Raw genomic sequence first — 16,517 nt, 5'->3', positions numbered from 1 at the left:
ATAAAGGATGACAGGTCATTTAGCCAGGATGTCGTGGCAGGGGGGGGGGTTAGGATTCTTCCAGTGAAGCAGAATGTGGCGCCTCGCTACGAGGGAGGCGAAGGCAACTGAATCTGCCTGACACCTACTGAATCTGCCCACCTCAGGAGACACTCCGAAAATAGCAACTATAGGGCAGTGGTTCCCAAACTTTTTCGTGTCGAGGACCCCCAAATCAACATTTATTAGGCCACGGACCCCCATTTGAAAACATATGCCGATAAGGGAGGATTTTTACGGCTCCAGCAGTGATTCCGAAACATATTAATTTCAAGGACCCCCCCCCCCCCAGTTTCACACGCATTATGCCACGGATCCCCGATTTAATGGCATTTCTATCTCTGGGACCCCAATTTATATTGTAAAACCACTGTTAATTTAACTCTGCGGGTCCATTTGGTTCCATTTGTACACTCTGAGTTACAGACCCATAAGGGTCCATTTGGTTACAAATTATCATTTAGCTGGGTCCCCCCTGGAACTCCCTCAAGTACCCCTGGGGGTCCCCGGACCCCACTTTGGGAACCACTGAACTAGGGGACACGGAGGTACAGGAAAACCAAAGACTGCTGAGAGAGTATCAAAAAAGTGTTTCCAAATGAACAAATGAACAAGTTTTGGGCAGGAGTAAAAAGTGTGTGTATGGCCTGCAGGTGAGTGAAGACACCTGGTACAGGAGTCATTAGTGTTTGGAAACATTCTGCTCAACCTTGGCCTTAGTGTAGTGTGTCCTATGGACCACTTTGAATTGTTTTAAGTAACTTGAACAATAACCATAAAAAACCGCATGAAAACGTATCGCGGTAATATCGTGTATCGTGATACCACTTGAAATAATTATTGTGATATTATATTTTTCCATATTGCCCTCCCTTAAAAGTGCGTGTGCTTTACATGAATTAGTCCCTAGTGTTGACGGTGCCTGTTAGTTAGTGCTATACAGTATATGGGTCGGTGCCCCCAGGCAGAGAGAAAGCAAGCTGAATCTGGCTGTGTGTGATGATGGGATACTGCACTCTCTCTTTAGTTTGCCAGCTCATTGTCCGCTGTCACATGTGAGCTTGTGTAGAGAGTGTGCTTGTGTTTGTTTTTGGCTTAATCAGCAGTGCTGAGTTCAGGAATTCCTGTTCATCAGAAAAAGAGTGGCAGAGAGAGAGAGGGAGAGAGAGAGAGAGAGATTCAAAACGCCACTGCGAGAGAGAGAGAGAGAGTATGTCAGCAACAAAGATAAGTGTGAAAGAAGATCGCGTTCAGCACAAAAGAGAACTAGAAAATAGTTTTTTTAAGGCTCTTTAATATGGACATAGGGGTTAGGACCAGGTGCAGGGCTAGGCTAGGCTTTAAGTAAGGTTAGTTAGTATAACGTCACCATACGAAAGGTGCTGGGTCAGGCTGTGGGTGTGACAAAGCAGTATAGCACATCTGTTTCAAAACCACAGACTTTCGTAACCACGTGTGCTTTATGTGGCGCACATTTTGCATGTAATCATTTCACCACTAAAGAGGCCCCCATACTGACGACGCAAGTAGTCATTTACAATATCCACGTTATTAAGTTTAATTGCTTTAGCAACTTTCAACCTGGTGTCCCTAGTACGAGCATGTCAATATAGGGGAATAGTTTCGGAAATAGTGAAAATAGCCACTGTAACTGTAAGCTCACATCACATGTCGGCTAATTAATATGAAATAGAGCGGCTTACGAACAAAATTACTACAAGTTAAACCAACCTCAAACGCAGGACTCACCATTACCCCAGCTCACTTTGATGTCAAACAATCAATCAAAGTCAAAGACAGAGTACATACAGTGCAGCATTGCAATGGGCCTGGTCTTTAAGATACTCATGTACCTGTCTAACTAACTACTTCTGTAGTGAGAGGTGCCCATGGGCATAACACCAGAGGGAGCTCCCCCTAGATTTGGCTAAATCATGGGAAAATTATATTCTCCTACAGTACTATGCTGCCACCAAACTGTGGACTGCCCTACAAACAGCCATGTGTTCCCTATATCCACACGACTAACTTAAAAACATGGCTGACCTCAAAATACCAGCTTGCTCCCAGAGAGTCAATCAACGCACTCCCTCAGCAAGCTTCGCAGAAGAAGCCCCTTTGGTAGTGGCATCCTCTGCACACCACCACCCCCACCACTCCTTTATTCTGTAAATATATATTTTGCTGCTTATTGGAGTTATACCGTTCTTTGGGAAATGCTCTATAAGAGCCCAGAGGCTCCACTCTGCAGCGCTGCAGCTTGTTAAACCCTGAGGGAGCCATTATAATGCCTGAGGCGTGCTGGCAGAGGCCACGGTGAGAGCGCGTCTCGGCCTGCTCCCAGTGCGAGAGGGGGACAAGGCCAAGGAAGGAGCTGGGACACGCACCTTAAAGGGATAGTTCACCACTTTTGAACTTGAGTTGTATGAAATGCTTGCCGTTAGTGGTCGCAACTGTATTCATTTATTGCCCCGAGTCCCGTGGTGGGAGTTCTGCTCTGGTTTTGGTGAATATTAAAACACCCATGACGCCAAAACGCTTCGGAACCCGTCGGATGATGGGTTAAGGTGTAACCCTGAAGGTCGCCATACCCGTCAGATGGCGGGTTGTAAGGTTTATATATCAATTCCAAGCAGCCAAAGCTCAACACTAACCTTTCGTGCTGCCCAGGCTGCTAGACTCTCCGAAAAATACTCAAAAGCTGCTGTTTTAGTCCAATCTTCCCGACGTTCAGATGTAAATCGTGATTTCTGATCGCATCGCGCAAGCTATATTACCGCTTGTGGTGAAAACTAAGACATGTCGGCTGCTGCTCGTAAAACGTTTTGTTCCTCCTCTCGCTGTATTGGGCTGTGCGGGCCGGCAGTAGTTGGCGCAAATTCACAGATATTGCCTGGCTGCCTGCGGTAATTTCACATGAACACCAGGGGGCGCTGAAAGTGTTAAGAGGAACAACAACACGATGCAGCAGCACAGCATTTGAGACTGGGGTGTTGCGGATGGATGCATAGAAATGCAACAAATGCGCACTGCTTGGTAGGATTATTGTGATTTGTGTTTGTGTGTGTGGTTGGTTAGTGGGTGAATGAGGGCAGGGGGGTTTTCTTCTCCTACATAACAAGGTCAGGAACTCAGGATAGGCAGACTGGGCACTTTGAGGGGCAGCAGCAGCTCCCAATGGGGAATGGCGGGGGCGCTGGGCTTTGTGGTATACCAATTACACAGTGTTTATTCCCCCTTTTCCCCACAAGGACCCTTGCCTTGACCTGTGGGTGTATACTATAGTGTAGCTGTAACCAAGTGGATGACGTCTCAAACCGTTCATGTTTTTGTATGACTCAACCTAGCTCTGATCCAGAGAGAGAGAGAGAGAGAGTGTGGTCACATTTTATATTTAGTAATATAACTTTTATGATGGCAAAGTGAGAATGTTTGGGAGAGAAAGGCCTTACGCTGCGTTCACACTGGCAGCTACAAGATACGGGCTTTAATTTGCAATGGAAGCCAGCGACATGAAGATACAAAATCTGACGTTTGTATAGCCAGCTACTAAACAGTTGAGCTGGTTAACTTCAGGTAAAAGATGCAAACAAAGCTACAAATATGTGGTGTAGCTTTGTATCTGCCAGTGTGAACACGGCATTAAGGAGTGTGTTTCCGCAGTGTCAATCATTTTATCATTATTCCTTATTTTATTTTATTTTTTCAGCTAGAACGGCATCTCTAATAGTGATGATTTATTAAGGACATGGTATTTGCCATTGATTGTCAAAGTGAAGAGACAGCGTTACGATGAACAGATCCTCTCTTCCAAGCTTCCTGGAAAGATTCTACTGCACAGCCCTGTCATGTCTGGAAACTGGAGACTTTTGGCAACAGTGACCTTTACTCACTCGTGCTCTCTCTCGCTAGCTCCCTCTCTCTTAATCTGTCTGTCTGTCTGTCTGTCTGTCTGTCTGTCTGTCTGTCTGTCTGTCTGTCTGTGTCTCTCTCTCTCGGATGCAGTACTTAGTTTAGACAGTTTTTGGTTTAGACTAGTCATTGGTTAGACCAGTCATTATTCCTACAACTACAACCTATCTCAAACCCTCACCCTAAACCTAACCTCCCACGGGGCAGCACACCTAAACATAACATTAACCCATGTCTAACTAATGACTAGTCTAAACTAAGTATGTTCTCTCTCTCTCTCTCTCTCTCTCTCTCTCTCTCCTTGCTTCTGCCTTTCCCTGCCCCTGGTCATACTTATCTAGCGACTCCTTCCTTCCCCCACATGTATTCCTCTCTCTGTTCTCATTAAGGGACAGATACATATTGGCACATTCAGTGTCTCGGTTATAATATCTTTTTCTTGTGTACTTCTTTGGAAAGTAAACATCTTTTTATCATACCTTCAGTGCAGTGTCTTTGGCCAAGTAGTGGAGTGCATTTGGAGGTTTATCTTTGAGAGAGGGGTGATTTGTTATTCTGGTGCTGAGTGCACAACAACAATGTCCACTTTCGTACATGTGACCAAAGAGAAGAACTTCCTGTCTCTTCCATCCATTTTCTTCCTGTCTTGTTGGTCATTTAGATTTTAGATTTCTCTCTGATCTCATCCCAAGAAAGCGCCATACCCCGTCTGCCCTTTTTGTTTGCACAGAACTTGTATTTTATTTTATGAGGCCTTATTTCAGGAGTGTTTTTCTCTCTTATCAATTTCTTTTCTCTTTTTTTCCCTTATTATTTTGTTTCACGTGCCCATTCGTATACTACTCTCTCTCTCTCTCTCTCTCTCTCTCTCTCTCCGTCCACACATAAAAGGCACCCAGAAATCTGATGAGTATACAATATGTTTCTGCAACTAACTTCACAAAGGGGGGTGTGTGTGCGTGCGCCGTGCGTGTGAGTGCGTGCGTGCGTGCGCGTGTGCGTGGCGCGCATGAGACTGTGTGTGGTTTTAGTCCGGGTACTTTTGTACGTGGTTGAACCATGCATATTCACAGTATTGTCTTTTGTCTCCACTGTTTCAGACGACAAGCCCGTTCAGGAGGAGGACTGGGTCGTGTGCCAGCACCCTGAGTGTCCCGAGCGCCGACGGGCCTCCAAGGTAAGACTCCCTTAAACCTGCGAGTTATATCATTTATTATACCGTGGATGTCACTTTACCAGCATGGGCTATTTTGAATAGCTTTGTTCTTTTGTTTGGTGGCAGCATGGGAAACAGAAGGTTTGTGTCCCTGGCCTATGTGTCGAGGTGTCCCTGATCAAGACAAATAAACCCTCATTTCTCCCCGAGCATTGTTATAATAGCGCTCAATAACTTCTCATATTTAGGACGGGTAAATGCAGAGGACAAATTTCACGTATGTGGAAATATACAGTGATTTTTTTATTTTTTATAATTACAGTTGGTTGTTTTGCATCGGAATATGGCCCACTTGGCATTTGTAAGGTCATCCTTTCTTTTTCCATCAAGGCTTTTTTTCCCCCTCCTTCTCGGTAGTTCATCCTTTCCTGACTGAGGGTCTATAAGAACAGAGAGTGTCGTCGTTTGTTCCCTTTGTTAAATGTGGGCCTGAAACCCCCCCTTTGAGGCTGTAACGGTGATTATGGGCTCTACAGATACATACGAGTTGAGTTAAAGGTGTGTGTTGATGGAACAGGATAACGTCCTCGGGGCAGACTGAGCTTATATTGAATCTCTTTGTTGGGTGTGTGTGTGTGTGTGTGTGTGTGTGTGTGTGTGTGTGTGTGTGTGTGTGTGTGTGGTTGGTGGTGGGGGGGGGGGGGGGGGGGGGTTGGACTCTCTTCTTTTAGGTGTTCAGATGGGCTCAGCCTGTGAGTTTTTTCTGTGTCTGGCCACCAGACTGTGAAATGAATTATTCCTTTGAAGCCACTGGTTTTCTGAAAATGGGAGTCTGGCCAGATGACCAAAAGGGGAAACCAGCAGTATACCAGCAGAAGGGTCTATATAGTAGTTGGCTGGCTATAGTCAGCCGCGCTTTTACTACTCTTGTTTCAGCTGCCAGGCATTAGCACGTTTTTCCCCCCATCCCCATATTCTGCAAATGTTGTCACCTTATAATGAAGAACATGAAAAGGATGGAAGGGTTGCAAGCAAAAGGGTGGGGGGGGACACATTGAATTCAGGCACTGTGGAGAAACAGATGGTTATATATAGTTTTCTGCCATAGCAACTAACTGAGAATAATAAAGTAGGAGAGGAGGCAGCTATAAGTGCAGAACCTGCACAATGCTCCTTGTCTCTCCCTCACGTTATTGAGTAGTCTCCTCCTAACTCCAGCCCCATCCCTCCTCCCTCACGACGTACAGCAACCAAGCAATAATGGTTCTTCTGTTTTTTTATAATTTACTAATAAAGACTTTATAATTGGGGTGCGACACAGTTAATTCTGAAAGGTTGCAAAGGTGCCTGCGTGCATATTGTGTTTTATCGGCAAGAGGCACAAAGTATGTCCAGCCCCACCTTGTCTCCTTTGCCAGGGTAATGACTGACGTTATGTAAGGCCAAGGGCGATTAGGTAAAGACTTGCTGTAGACTCAGGGAGAGAGACGGAGAGAAAGAGACAGAGAGAGAGAGGACAAAAGGACAGACAAAGTGGACATCTGTCAGTCTCTCCACTTCATCTCTGCATCTAAAATCATATTAGTCTAATAGTCTTTGGTCTACTCTGTCTGTCTTTTATGTAGTGGGATATCCATCCTCCACACACACAGCAGATCGGGTTGTTTGATGTTAACACTGTGCAAGGTCCTATGGCTTATTCCCTGAAGAAGGCCGAAAGGTCGAAACGTTGGATTCTTGTCGATAAATATACAGCATCGTGGCTACGAGTGTGTGGCCTTTTTCAAATTTTTACTTATTTACTGCCTTAGGCCAGCACCTCACCAACACCGGTGTGCGCCCTTTCCTGTTTTGTCAACACTGTGCAAGGTGGCACAGTCATTTTATCTCTCATTATTAACTATTGTGGGTCCATAATTGTGGGCGCCATAATTCAAGTGACTGGCCTTAACCAGCAGGGGGCAGTATCACAGCAGAACATGTCCTAAAAGACTTATAGGTTAACTCTCCTCTCAGTCAGTGATCTTATGCTGGCACTGCCTAAAGAGAGATGAACAATCCCAGACACAATGACCACATGAATAGTACCCCTTTGTAAGATAGTCCATCCGCCATCGTTTTGGACGCATCAAAGAAAGGAATTTGAAAAGCAAAAAGTTTTATATTTTACTGTTAGGAGTATTTAAAAGAATATAAAAAAGGATATGCATGATATGCATATGCCCACAGTTCTTTAAACACGGCTGCTGGACTCAAAAATAATCAAGTGAAGGGAAAAAAGGAATGCCCGATTGTTCCGGCACGTACACGATAATCTTCATCAAAGTTATTGAACTTGATGAAGCCCTATATGGGCAAAAACGTTGTTCACTAAATGAAAAAGACGAGAGAGAGAGAGAGAGAGAGAGCAGTTGATCGTGTGCGGACATTCCTTTTTTCTTTCTTCACTAGAGTACTTAAAAGAACCGTGCCATTGAACTGCCGACGGCTTGGCAAGAAGACAGGAAGCATTAAGGGAGAGAGAGAGAGACAGAGCCTCACCGCCACTGCGTTTTGAACTGTAGTCTTGTGTGTGTAGACCTTAAAGCTCATCCTGCCGGCTCTACGTTTGGTCTCCGGTACTATAGATCAATTTGCAAAGACAGGTTCTGTCCCACCATGAGAGTCCTGTGGGACAACGAAGGTTCACCTGCGACATGATTCGTTAAATTGTGCCAGGTGTCTACCTTCTGTGCTTTTAATCTCCTGCCTCTGTGTAGTCAGTCACCACATTACAGAATGTCACTTCCAAAGGATACTATTAGGTAAATACACATTTCAAAGATGGGGAGGGGGAGTTTCTCATGGGTGTAAGATCTTTTGCTGTGGGTTATAGATCATAGGTGGCCCACTGAAGGTTGTCCGTTTTATTCTGATCCGTGTTATTCCACATCTTTAAAGCGGGTGTTAGTTGGTGGGATTGAGTTGAACTGAATTCTGGGACTGAGAGCTAGTCTGAGCTTGCTCTGGGGATCTGGGCTCCCACACAGCATATCTAATTATCCCCCCATCACTTTGCTCGCTTCACTCCTTGCGTCCTTTCCTTCGTTTACCTCCCTCCCTCCCTCCCTCCCTCCCCACAGCTCTTTACAGGACAGGACCAGACATGGGCGTTTTAAGGTGTGGTTCGCCATGGCAACGGGGCCCCTCCCAGCCCAAACAGCTGTAGGCGAGAGAAGGGAGGGGATAGTTGGGAAACACAAGAAGGGGTAATGGGGCTGAGTTTCTATCAGCTGACTGAATCACGTTGTCGGCTGACTCACACTCTTCTTTATCCCCCCCAATATTTAAAAATAAATCAATTCCCTATTGCCCCTTTCGGTTTCTGTCTTGTCAATGTTAACCCGGTTTTATGCAACACTCTGTTGACGTTCGTTGTGAAAGGAAGCACAGTCCTATTTCTCAATGTTGCCTTGAATTATGTCTGAATTCATTTGACGTTTCCTACAAGTGTGTGATTCACGTTGCATTGAAGTCGATGTGCGCCCCGCGCCGCCGGAGGCTCAGTTCAGACACGACAGCCCCTGATCTGGTGCAGATGGCTTTCTGCTCAACCATACTGACCTGCTTAGCTGAACATCTCACCTAATTACCATTGACAAGTGATATGCCAAGGTCTTTAAAGTACGGGGTCACAGTGACACACAGTCGGTAGTGCTGTCGCCTCACAGCTATAGAAGGTCCCAGGTTCGATTCCCGCTGTGGGCACTGTGGTGGGTGTGTTCCCTCCCTTGCATGTTCTCCCCGTGTCCCCTAGGGTAGGTACCCTCACAAAAAACATGCCGTAATCCTGGTCTAAAAAAAAAAAACATTTTATCCCACAATTTTGCAACCAATTTTTTCACCCAGTGTCAATTATCTATTGTAATCCTGGGCGCTACACTTCCTCTGCCAACCTGGGGGGGGGGGGGGGGCAGACTGACCTCATGCTTCCTTCTATACATGAGGAGTCCAAGCTGCTTCTTTTCACCTGACAGGGAAGAGTTAACCCTGGCCAGCCGGGGCGTCTGATGGAGGGGAAAGGAACTGGTCGCTACGTCCGGCCGGGGAAACTCTTCCCTGTCAGGTGAAAAGAAGCAGCTTGGACTCCTCATGTATAGAAGGAAGCATGAGGTCAGTCTGCCCCCCCCCCCCCAGGTTGGCAGAGGAAGTGTAGCGCCCAGGATTACATTAGATAATTGACACTGGGTGAAAAAATTGGTTGCAAAATTGTGGGATAAAATATTTAACAAAAAATGGTCTTTAAAGTAAACATTATAAGCAGACTGGGAGGCCATGTTATTCATCTGTCAAGGTACTTTGGACTTAATTTGAGGAATTACACTATGTATTTATTATATCATACAGTATAGTCCCATGTATACTATGTGTCGATAGATCAAGCTGTCTACTATGTATGTCGTCTACTAAGTCAAGTTGACATACACAGAGTTGCTATAAGCGTCTGAGATTGATATTACAATCCTCTGCCTGCGTGGATGGACACAAGCTGCCTCGCAAGGTGGAGGCAGAACTATTTAAAACAGCTGTGTACATCCTTTTAATTCCACGCTACTCTTTTTCTTTCTTTGATGCTCAATCCTTCTTGTTTCTTTTTTCTTTTGTTTTGGTCCACGACTAATAAGGAACATGCAGTCTGCGTTTGAAAAGGTCTCGGTCCCTGACGCCGGCCAACACCGCCACATGATTTATGGATGTATTTGAAAAGCCGTGGGGGGTCGAAAGGATCTTCCCTTTTGGTTTGTGCAGCGGTCATGTTGCTTCGAGGGGGCCGCAGGCACGGTCCACCCTGCCTTTCCCCTCTGAAATAGACCAAGCCGTAAAATCCTCAGTGTTAACTTAACTAGAGAGTGTACAAATGGAACCAAAGGGTCCATTTTGTTTCCATTTGTACACTCTCTGAGTTAAATACGCACTGTGGAGTTTACTGTGTGCTGTGACTGTTGTAGACCTAAAATGTAGCCGTTGTTTATACTGAGATTTTGAGGTTTATACATCTCCTCCGTCCTAGTGCTTGTATATTTTGTCCTGAATTTGGTTTTGCATTTTGAAAATGTGAGCAGAATTTGATGTATGATTCTAACGCGTAGCTTGTATATTGCACTTGTGTACTGTAATACAGTCCAGCCTGTAAATGAGCGTTGCTGTTTCTCCGTTTTTTCTGGTTAGAAAGACCTCACAATTGTTTATGGGTTTTTGGAAAGTCATTCATTTATGAAATAATGTAGGTTTTTTTAGGCTATCGATGGGAACAGCTGTACTCTGATGTTGGCCTCATCTGGACTTCATGATGGCTGGGGGTGTGAGGGAACGTAATTGGATCACTCTTTGCAAATGTTTGGATACATTTCATTAGAGTTTAAATGCACAACGGGAGACAAAGCCTGGTGAGATATTTATGGCAGCTGGAAAGTGATTTGCTGTTTTTGTATTCATTCCAAAGTTTCCTAACTCTGTAATCATCTTGTCACTATGCCCAGTAGAGGTTGTGTGTAGGTTGACTCAGTCAAGTGATTTGATTGGACAGATTTGTTCATTGGCAATCTCTCATTAGATAAGCTTTTAAATTGCTGACTACATACTGTATATCTGTTTGTCCCTTCTTGGCCTGTATCGTTCAAATTATGATAACCTAGACATTTTGTGACTGGACAGTCATCTCGTTGGCTACATCTAGTTATGTTAGATATCTCTCGTCAACTCAATTCAACTTCAATTTATCTAAAGACACACTGGGTTCCTCTGACTGACTGACTTACTTACTGGCTAACCCAGCAGGCTACAACAAGCTCTCATGTCACGTATGTGCACACAGCTGTGAACCATGCAATGACTGTTTTACACACACTACTGTAATTTTCCAGTTTCTTGGGAACTTCTCCCAGATTAATTTATGACCATACAGCCTAGAGTGTGTAATTTACCTCCATGCATTGCATACACAACGTGAATCCGTTGCTTCACTAGTTGATTTACGTTTGTAACACGATAGTAGCTGGTATAGCTTTGCCTTAAATTATGTGTATTGATGGTTCCAATGGAATCACAAAGGTATCACGCAACAGACAATTTGGCACAGAGGGAAGCACAGCATAATTTATCAAACAAAGTTGAGAAACAAGTTTTATGAATATGTAATCGAATCACAACCTTGAAATCAAATCGAATCGTGGATTTGAATAATGATGACACCCTAGTACTGCTGGCCTTTTCCCAAAGCATACTGTACGCCGTTTAGGGGTGTAACGATAGTAACTGCATCGGAAATTTTATTTTAATTTCGACAATCAAAGTATATCGATATGTAAATACTAAATAGCAACATATCGTATGGTTTTGCAATGCAAATAATCTGTATCGAATCGTTTTGCAATGCAATAATCAATTGTATTGATACTAAGTACTAAGCTCTGGTCCATAGCTCTAATGCGTTGCATTTAGAGCTATGTTACTCAAGACTTCCGCCGCTCGCATGAATGCAGACCAGCCTCTCGTCTTTAGTGTAAATAAAAAGAACGTTTTTGCTACTCACCAAAACAAAGGCGGGTTGTGTCATTAGAAAGCCTACTTTCCTTAGTGGATGCACTCTGAGCCCCCCACCACACGTATAAGCGGTACCTTTTGGCCAAAAGGGGATTTTGTTTCCACCGGGAAAAAAATACTTTTAGTTACTCTTTCTTCTACCGATATTGCCCAGAGAATTGCCTCATAGAGAATATTTTTCCTCCGGTGAAATAAAATCCCTTTCTGGCCAAAAAGTACCGTTTATACGTGTGGTGGGGGGCTCCGAGTGATTCTGAGTCAGGGTGGTGGTCCCTGGTTCATAATCAGTTGAAAACCCCTGCATTCGAGCTATGGACCAGAGCTACTTAAGTACTTAAGAAGAAAAAAGAAAAAGAGGGGTTTAATTACTTTTCCATTCAATATCGCTACACTTGATCTATCGGTAAATGTGTGCATGTCAAGGTGTGGGTTTGTCCATATGTGTTCAAATATAATGTCTTATGTATTTGCCAGAGAATCACTGTTCACTTATTTATATCCATAATAATAAATGTTTCCCTTAAAAAACCTGCACTATCCACACGTTTCACACGTATTTTAATTTATTTACAAAATAGTTACCGCATCGATTCTAAATAATTTAATTGTATCGTATGATTCGTATCGCCATGAATGAACCAATATCCTACATGTATCATATCGTTTTCAGAGGCTTGAACCTCGTATCTACTGTGATTTTCTGTCAAATTTGGATATACAAATTCATTCATCAGCAATAACAAACAGATGATCATTGAGTGACATTATGCTCATTGAAAGAATGTCTCCTTATTGAGGAAGTATTGGCGTTACAAGGTATAGTCCCAGTGACGCCAGCACCAACCCTCCGGGAGCATCCCTGACAGGAAGCCGCATTCTGGCAGAGAGGGGAATAACAGGAAGAGGGCACCTGACTGACACTTGAATGGAAATGGCCTCGTTTTGGACCGACCCAATATAGCCGCGTTCAAAGACTTAAGAGAAGGCCCCCCAGTGATGGGATGGATTGAGATAACAACCCTAAATCCTTTGCATGCGAAGCACCTCTCAGTGGCAGAACCTCCACTAATTGCCCTTCAGTTCCATTCAGTCTTCTACACTTTTTTTTAACCCATTTTGGGTGGGAACGCCTTTTGGTGTTGGCATTATGTTATGCTTTAGCTATTGAAAAATCACACCCGTGTGAACTGAGTGGTGCAACTCCCCTCTACACCCCCCCCCCCCCCCCCTCCTCTCTCTCTCATTAGCAGGCAACAGTACAGCACTATCTCTCCCTCTGTTTCTGGCACAACAGCGCCCCTACTGGTACTATAATAGTCATACTCGTGCTCATTAACGTCACATACTGTACATAGGCGGACAGTCACATAGGTGAACATTGCTGTTCCTTGGAGTGGTTGCACCATTCAAAAATAGCAGATCTACAAGCTCATAGCGCGCCACCGAGTGGCGCGCTACGAGCTTGTAGGTCTGCTATTTTTGAAAAATCAAAGAACGACTGACACAGAAACACGGCTTTTTCAGAAAACCGTCAGGATGTCGACATTTTTTTAAATCTGATCTCAGGTCAAATATATTCTTTTTTCCACACTGACTCACGGACCCACAGCCACTTATCTTCACGCTCCCATTTCCCCGTCGCTTTTCCCTTTCATTTAATCTCTCCCTTGAAAGACTTATAGCGTTCCTTTTGGGGGTGGCCCGCGGTCACTGAACGGTTAATGCCAAGGTCAGGCATCAAGGGAAGGTCATGTATGTTCAACCCCCATCTCTCTCCCCTGCAACAATGGCAGAATCGCACGGCTCTAATCCTTCGGGGTAATTGCATAGCTGCTGCCTTTTAAATATAGTCTGCCCTAATTGAGCCTGACAACATGGGGTGACAGGGCGAGAGATGGGGTTCTGTTTAGATTGTTCTTAAAGCCCTCTTAACCACTTTCAACCTGGCGTCCCCCTATTTTGGGGCACGACGTCATTGTTGGTGAAAATGATACGTTCAGAAATGAAGAAGAAAAGAAAAAGAAAGCTGATCTATAAGCTTGTAAATCTGCTATTTTTACATGACACTGTTGTACAATGAAATACAAAACAGGGCTTAACATGGTTAAGACACTGCTCCACCCCCCACCCCACTGTGCAGGACACAGCCTATTCCCAACATGAGGCATGAGCCCCCTCCCCCCTTCCACAGCTTTGGGGGCCCAAATTGTTTTTGTTAGCTGGCTAATTGTGGAGGATTTAAGAAAGATAGGCTTAACTTGTAAGACGAGAGCTGTCAGTCTGTGAAAGATTTGTGGTCAGAGTTGTAGGCCCTACCAAAAAAAAAACATGTAGCTGGTACAAGTAACCTATTAGGTAAGTGAACAAAAATGTTTTTACTTCAACAAAAAAGCATATGCTGTGTAGAGTCATATAACCACAAGTTGTAGTGTATTTGCTCTTTTTGTGAGCAGGAACAGCACGCCCCCCCCCCCGTCCCCCTCACATTATGAACGAGTGAGTGAAAATGCTGAAGTGAAATACTCGTCGGAGGTTATATCAGACCGTGCTCGCCTCCTCAAACATCCTCCTATTGATGCGTTCCTTTTTATAGGAAAGACTATTCAACGTTTCCCTCGGTCAGCACTCTGGAAAGGAAACCTAACAACTCCCCGACCTGACCTCTGTGTCCCTCCCTGCTGGGTCAAGGTTCAAATAATTGAGTAAATTGAGCAGGGGAGTTCTGTATAGGTCAAACCACACACAGCTCACCATGCCGCCAGTCTGATTCGAACCCCCTTATGGGGCTATAAGGGGTTCGAATCAGACTAGCCAAAATATTAAAGACGACCCATTTCCAGCGGATGTTATAGAATAAAAGACAAAGTTCTCTCTATGGTTTTCTATGAGTCAGCCAGGATTCATGTTGAACTGAACTTGTTTCCGTGTGATTGAGTGAGTAGGCGGGGATAAAACATCTCTGAACGTGTGTGTGTGTGTGTGTGTGTGTGTGTGTGTGTGTGTGTGTGTGTTCCAGGGGGAGTGCTGCTGCTGTAGTAAACAGAGTCATCCTCTCCTTTCTCACATGTTCTTCTTGCTCATTCTATCCTGGTGCCTGCCAGATTAAGCGCTGCCGTGCTATCTGTGGAGCTTCAGCAGGTTGAGGAGATTCAAACAGTGCTCATACACACACACACACACACACACATTGTTGTCTCCCTCTGACGGACTGCAGAGGAGGGAGCTCAGTCTAGGGACGGATTTTAACCTTCATTACCTGCCAGACAGCCGGACCTTGGAACTGTTAATCAATACTTCCAGCGAAACCCAGCAGGCCTACCTTTCCTGGCAAAGTGGTGTTTGTCTATGGAGGTGGGTACTTCAGAGAACACGCTCGCTCTCTCTCTCTCTCTCTCTCTCTCTCTCTCTCTCTCTCTCTCTCTCTCTCTCTCTCTCTCTCTCTCTCTCTCTCTCCCTCCCTCTCTCTCTCTCTCATAGCTGTTCAGTGTGAGAATAGATTTTGCACTGCAGTAAAAGGAAATGAAATGGCAAAAAAGAAAATCATTAGAATGTGTTCCTTCCCTCAGGTTGAGTATCCTGTTAATGCGTGACTTAGTTTAGGTGAGTTTCTTTTAGTTTTCTTCCAACGGCAACAATATGTGAACTGTCATTCATTCATGGGACAGACAGAGTTGCCAGCAGGGGGGCTAGGAAAGAGATTTCTTTACACCGATTACTGGACTTGGCTGTTTTTTGTATGTAACATCACTGCGTAGAGAAGACCCATAATCACTGTCTGACCCTTTATGATCATTTTAATCCTTCTTTTTATGTGAGTTTTTCTGTTGTGTTGCCAGTGAGGGAGATGATGGCACTCACACACAGAAATCACTGCAGCCTGGCAGTCTTTTAAGTCTGTTTTTTCCCCCAGCGTCTGCATATTTCACATCTGCTTCTCATATCAACAACCTTGAGGTCTCTCCCAGCACCCGCCAAGGTTCTCCCCTTTCTACTCTGCTTTATAGAAAATTGAGGGTGCCTTTCAATATATATCGATTTCCAAGGCAAAAAAACGTAACAGCTTGTTTCCAAATCTCAGCAGGTCTTAATTTTGTCTTGGAGGTTTTCCAGTGTCGAAGATGTTTTCAAGTGTTTTCTTTTTTCCTCACACTTCCTCCTTTTTTGGTCCTGTACACCGCCCTCCTGTGTATCTCCTATCGCCCTCCTGTAGTTACGGCTAGGATGCGTCACACCACAGGCCAACGTTGGCTGAAACTGTCCAGTCTGTACACTCAACGTTTGTTAGAACAGAGAGAGACCAGCTGCTGGTGACGAGTGCCGCGCTTCTCTCATATGGTCACACAGATTAGCTGTTGGCTTGAAAACTTCACCTGTCATTAACTGCACCTGACACTACACGGTTTTAGTCTCCTTAGTTCAGGTGAGTGCCAACTTTACTGCTTTCAGTTTTAAGAGGGTTTGATGGCATCTGTCAACAGTGTGGTGGACGGTGGCATGTGTCATGTCATCATATAGTTGACTGTGGTAGGGTTGGGGTAGATCAGAAAATGGTCTCCAACATGGAAAAAGCTAAATATTTGCATTAAAAGGGTTAAAAGACCAAATGAAAACAAAATGCGTCGTGTGAGTGAATTTGAGTTTCAAGTCATATTTTGAATTGGCTGTTACAGTAGCGAGCCGTACTCCTGGTAATGGGGGACTGTGGAGACAAGGAGCTAATGCTTCTCACCTTGTGCATTCTCATCGCAGTTTGTAAGCAATACTGTCATTTGCTGCATGTTGGAACATACTTTTCACTGGAATGTCTACTTCACAAGAAGGAGCTATT

At 44.5% G+C, this 16,517-nt stretch overlaps 1 protein-coding gene across 6 annotated transcripts in view; it reads left to right on the top strand.

Annotated features, from left to right (window-relative positions):
• The window catches only part of plekhg5b (pleckstrin homology domain containing, family G (with RhoGef domain) member 5b), a gene marked incomplete at its 3' end in the record, with an annotated part of 74,154 nt that overhangs the window by 13,519 nt on the left and 44,118 nt on the right, over positions 1-16,517 (top strand). For 4 of the 6 annotated variants that reach the window (XM_080763609.1, XM_080763607.1, XM_080763612.1 and 1 more), the window contains exon 2: positions 5,052-5,128. In XM_080763609.1, the coding sequence (XP_080619735.1) occupies positions 5,052-5,128 (77 nt within the window). Of the gene's footprint in view, positions 1-5,051; positions 5,129-14,789; positions 15,041-15,978; positions 16,110-16,517 lie in introns of those variants that run through there. The other 2 variants (XM_080763610.1, XM_080763611.1) reach the window with 2 other exon arrangements.

This window comes from Protomyctophum bolini (genome assembly GCF_963924005.1).
Source record: "Protomyctophum bolini genome assembly, chromosome: 5".
Lineage (NCBI taxonomy): Eukaryota > Metazoa > Chordata > Actinopteri > Myctophiformes > Myctophidae > Protomyctophum > Protomyctophum bolini.
The sequence above is the reverse complement of the archived record's forward strand: the minus strand, read 5'-3'. Positions and strand labels throughout refer to the sequence as shown.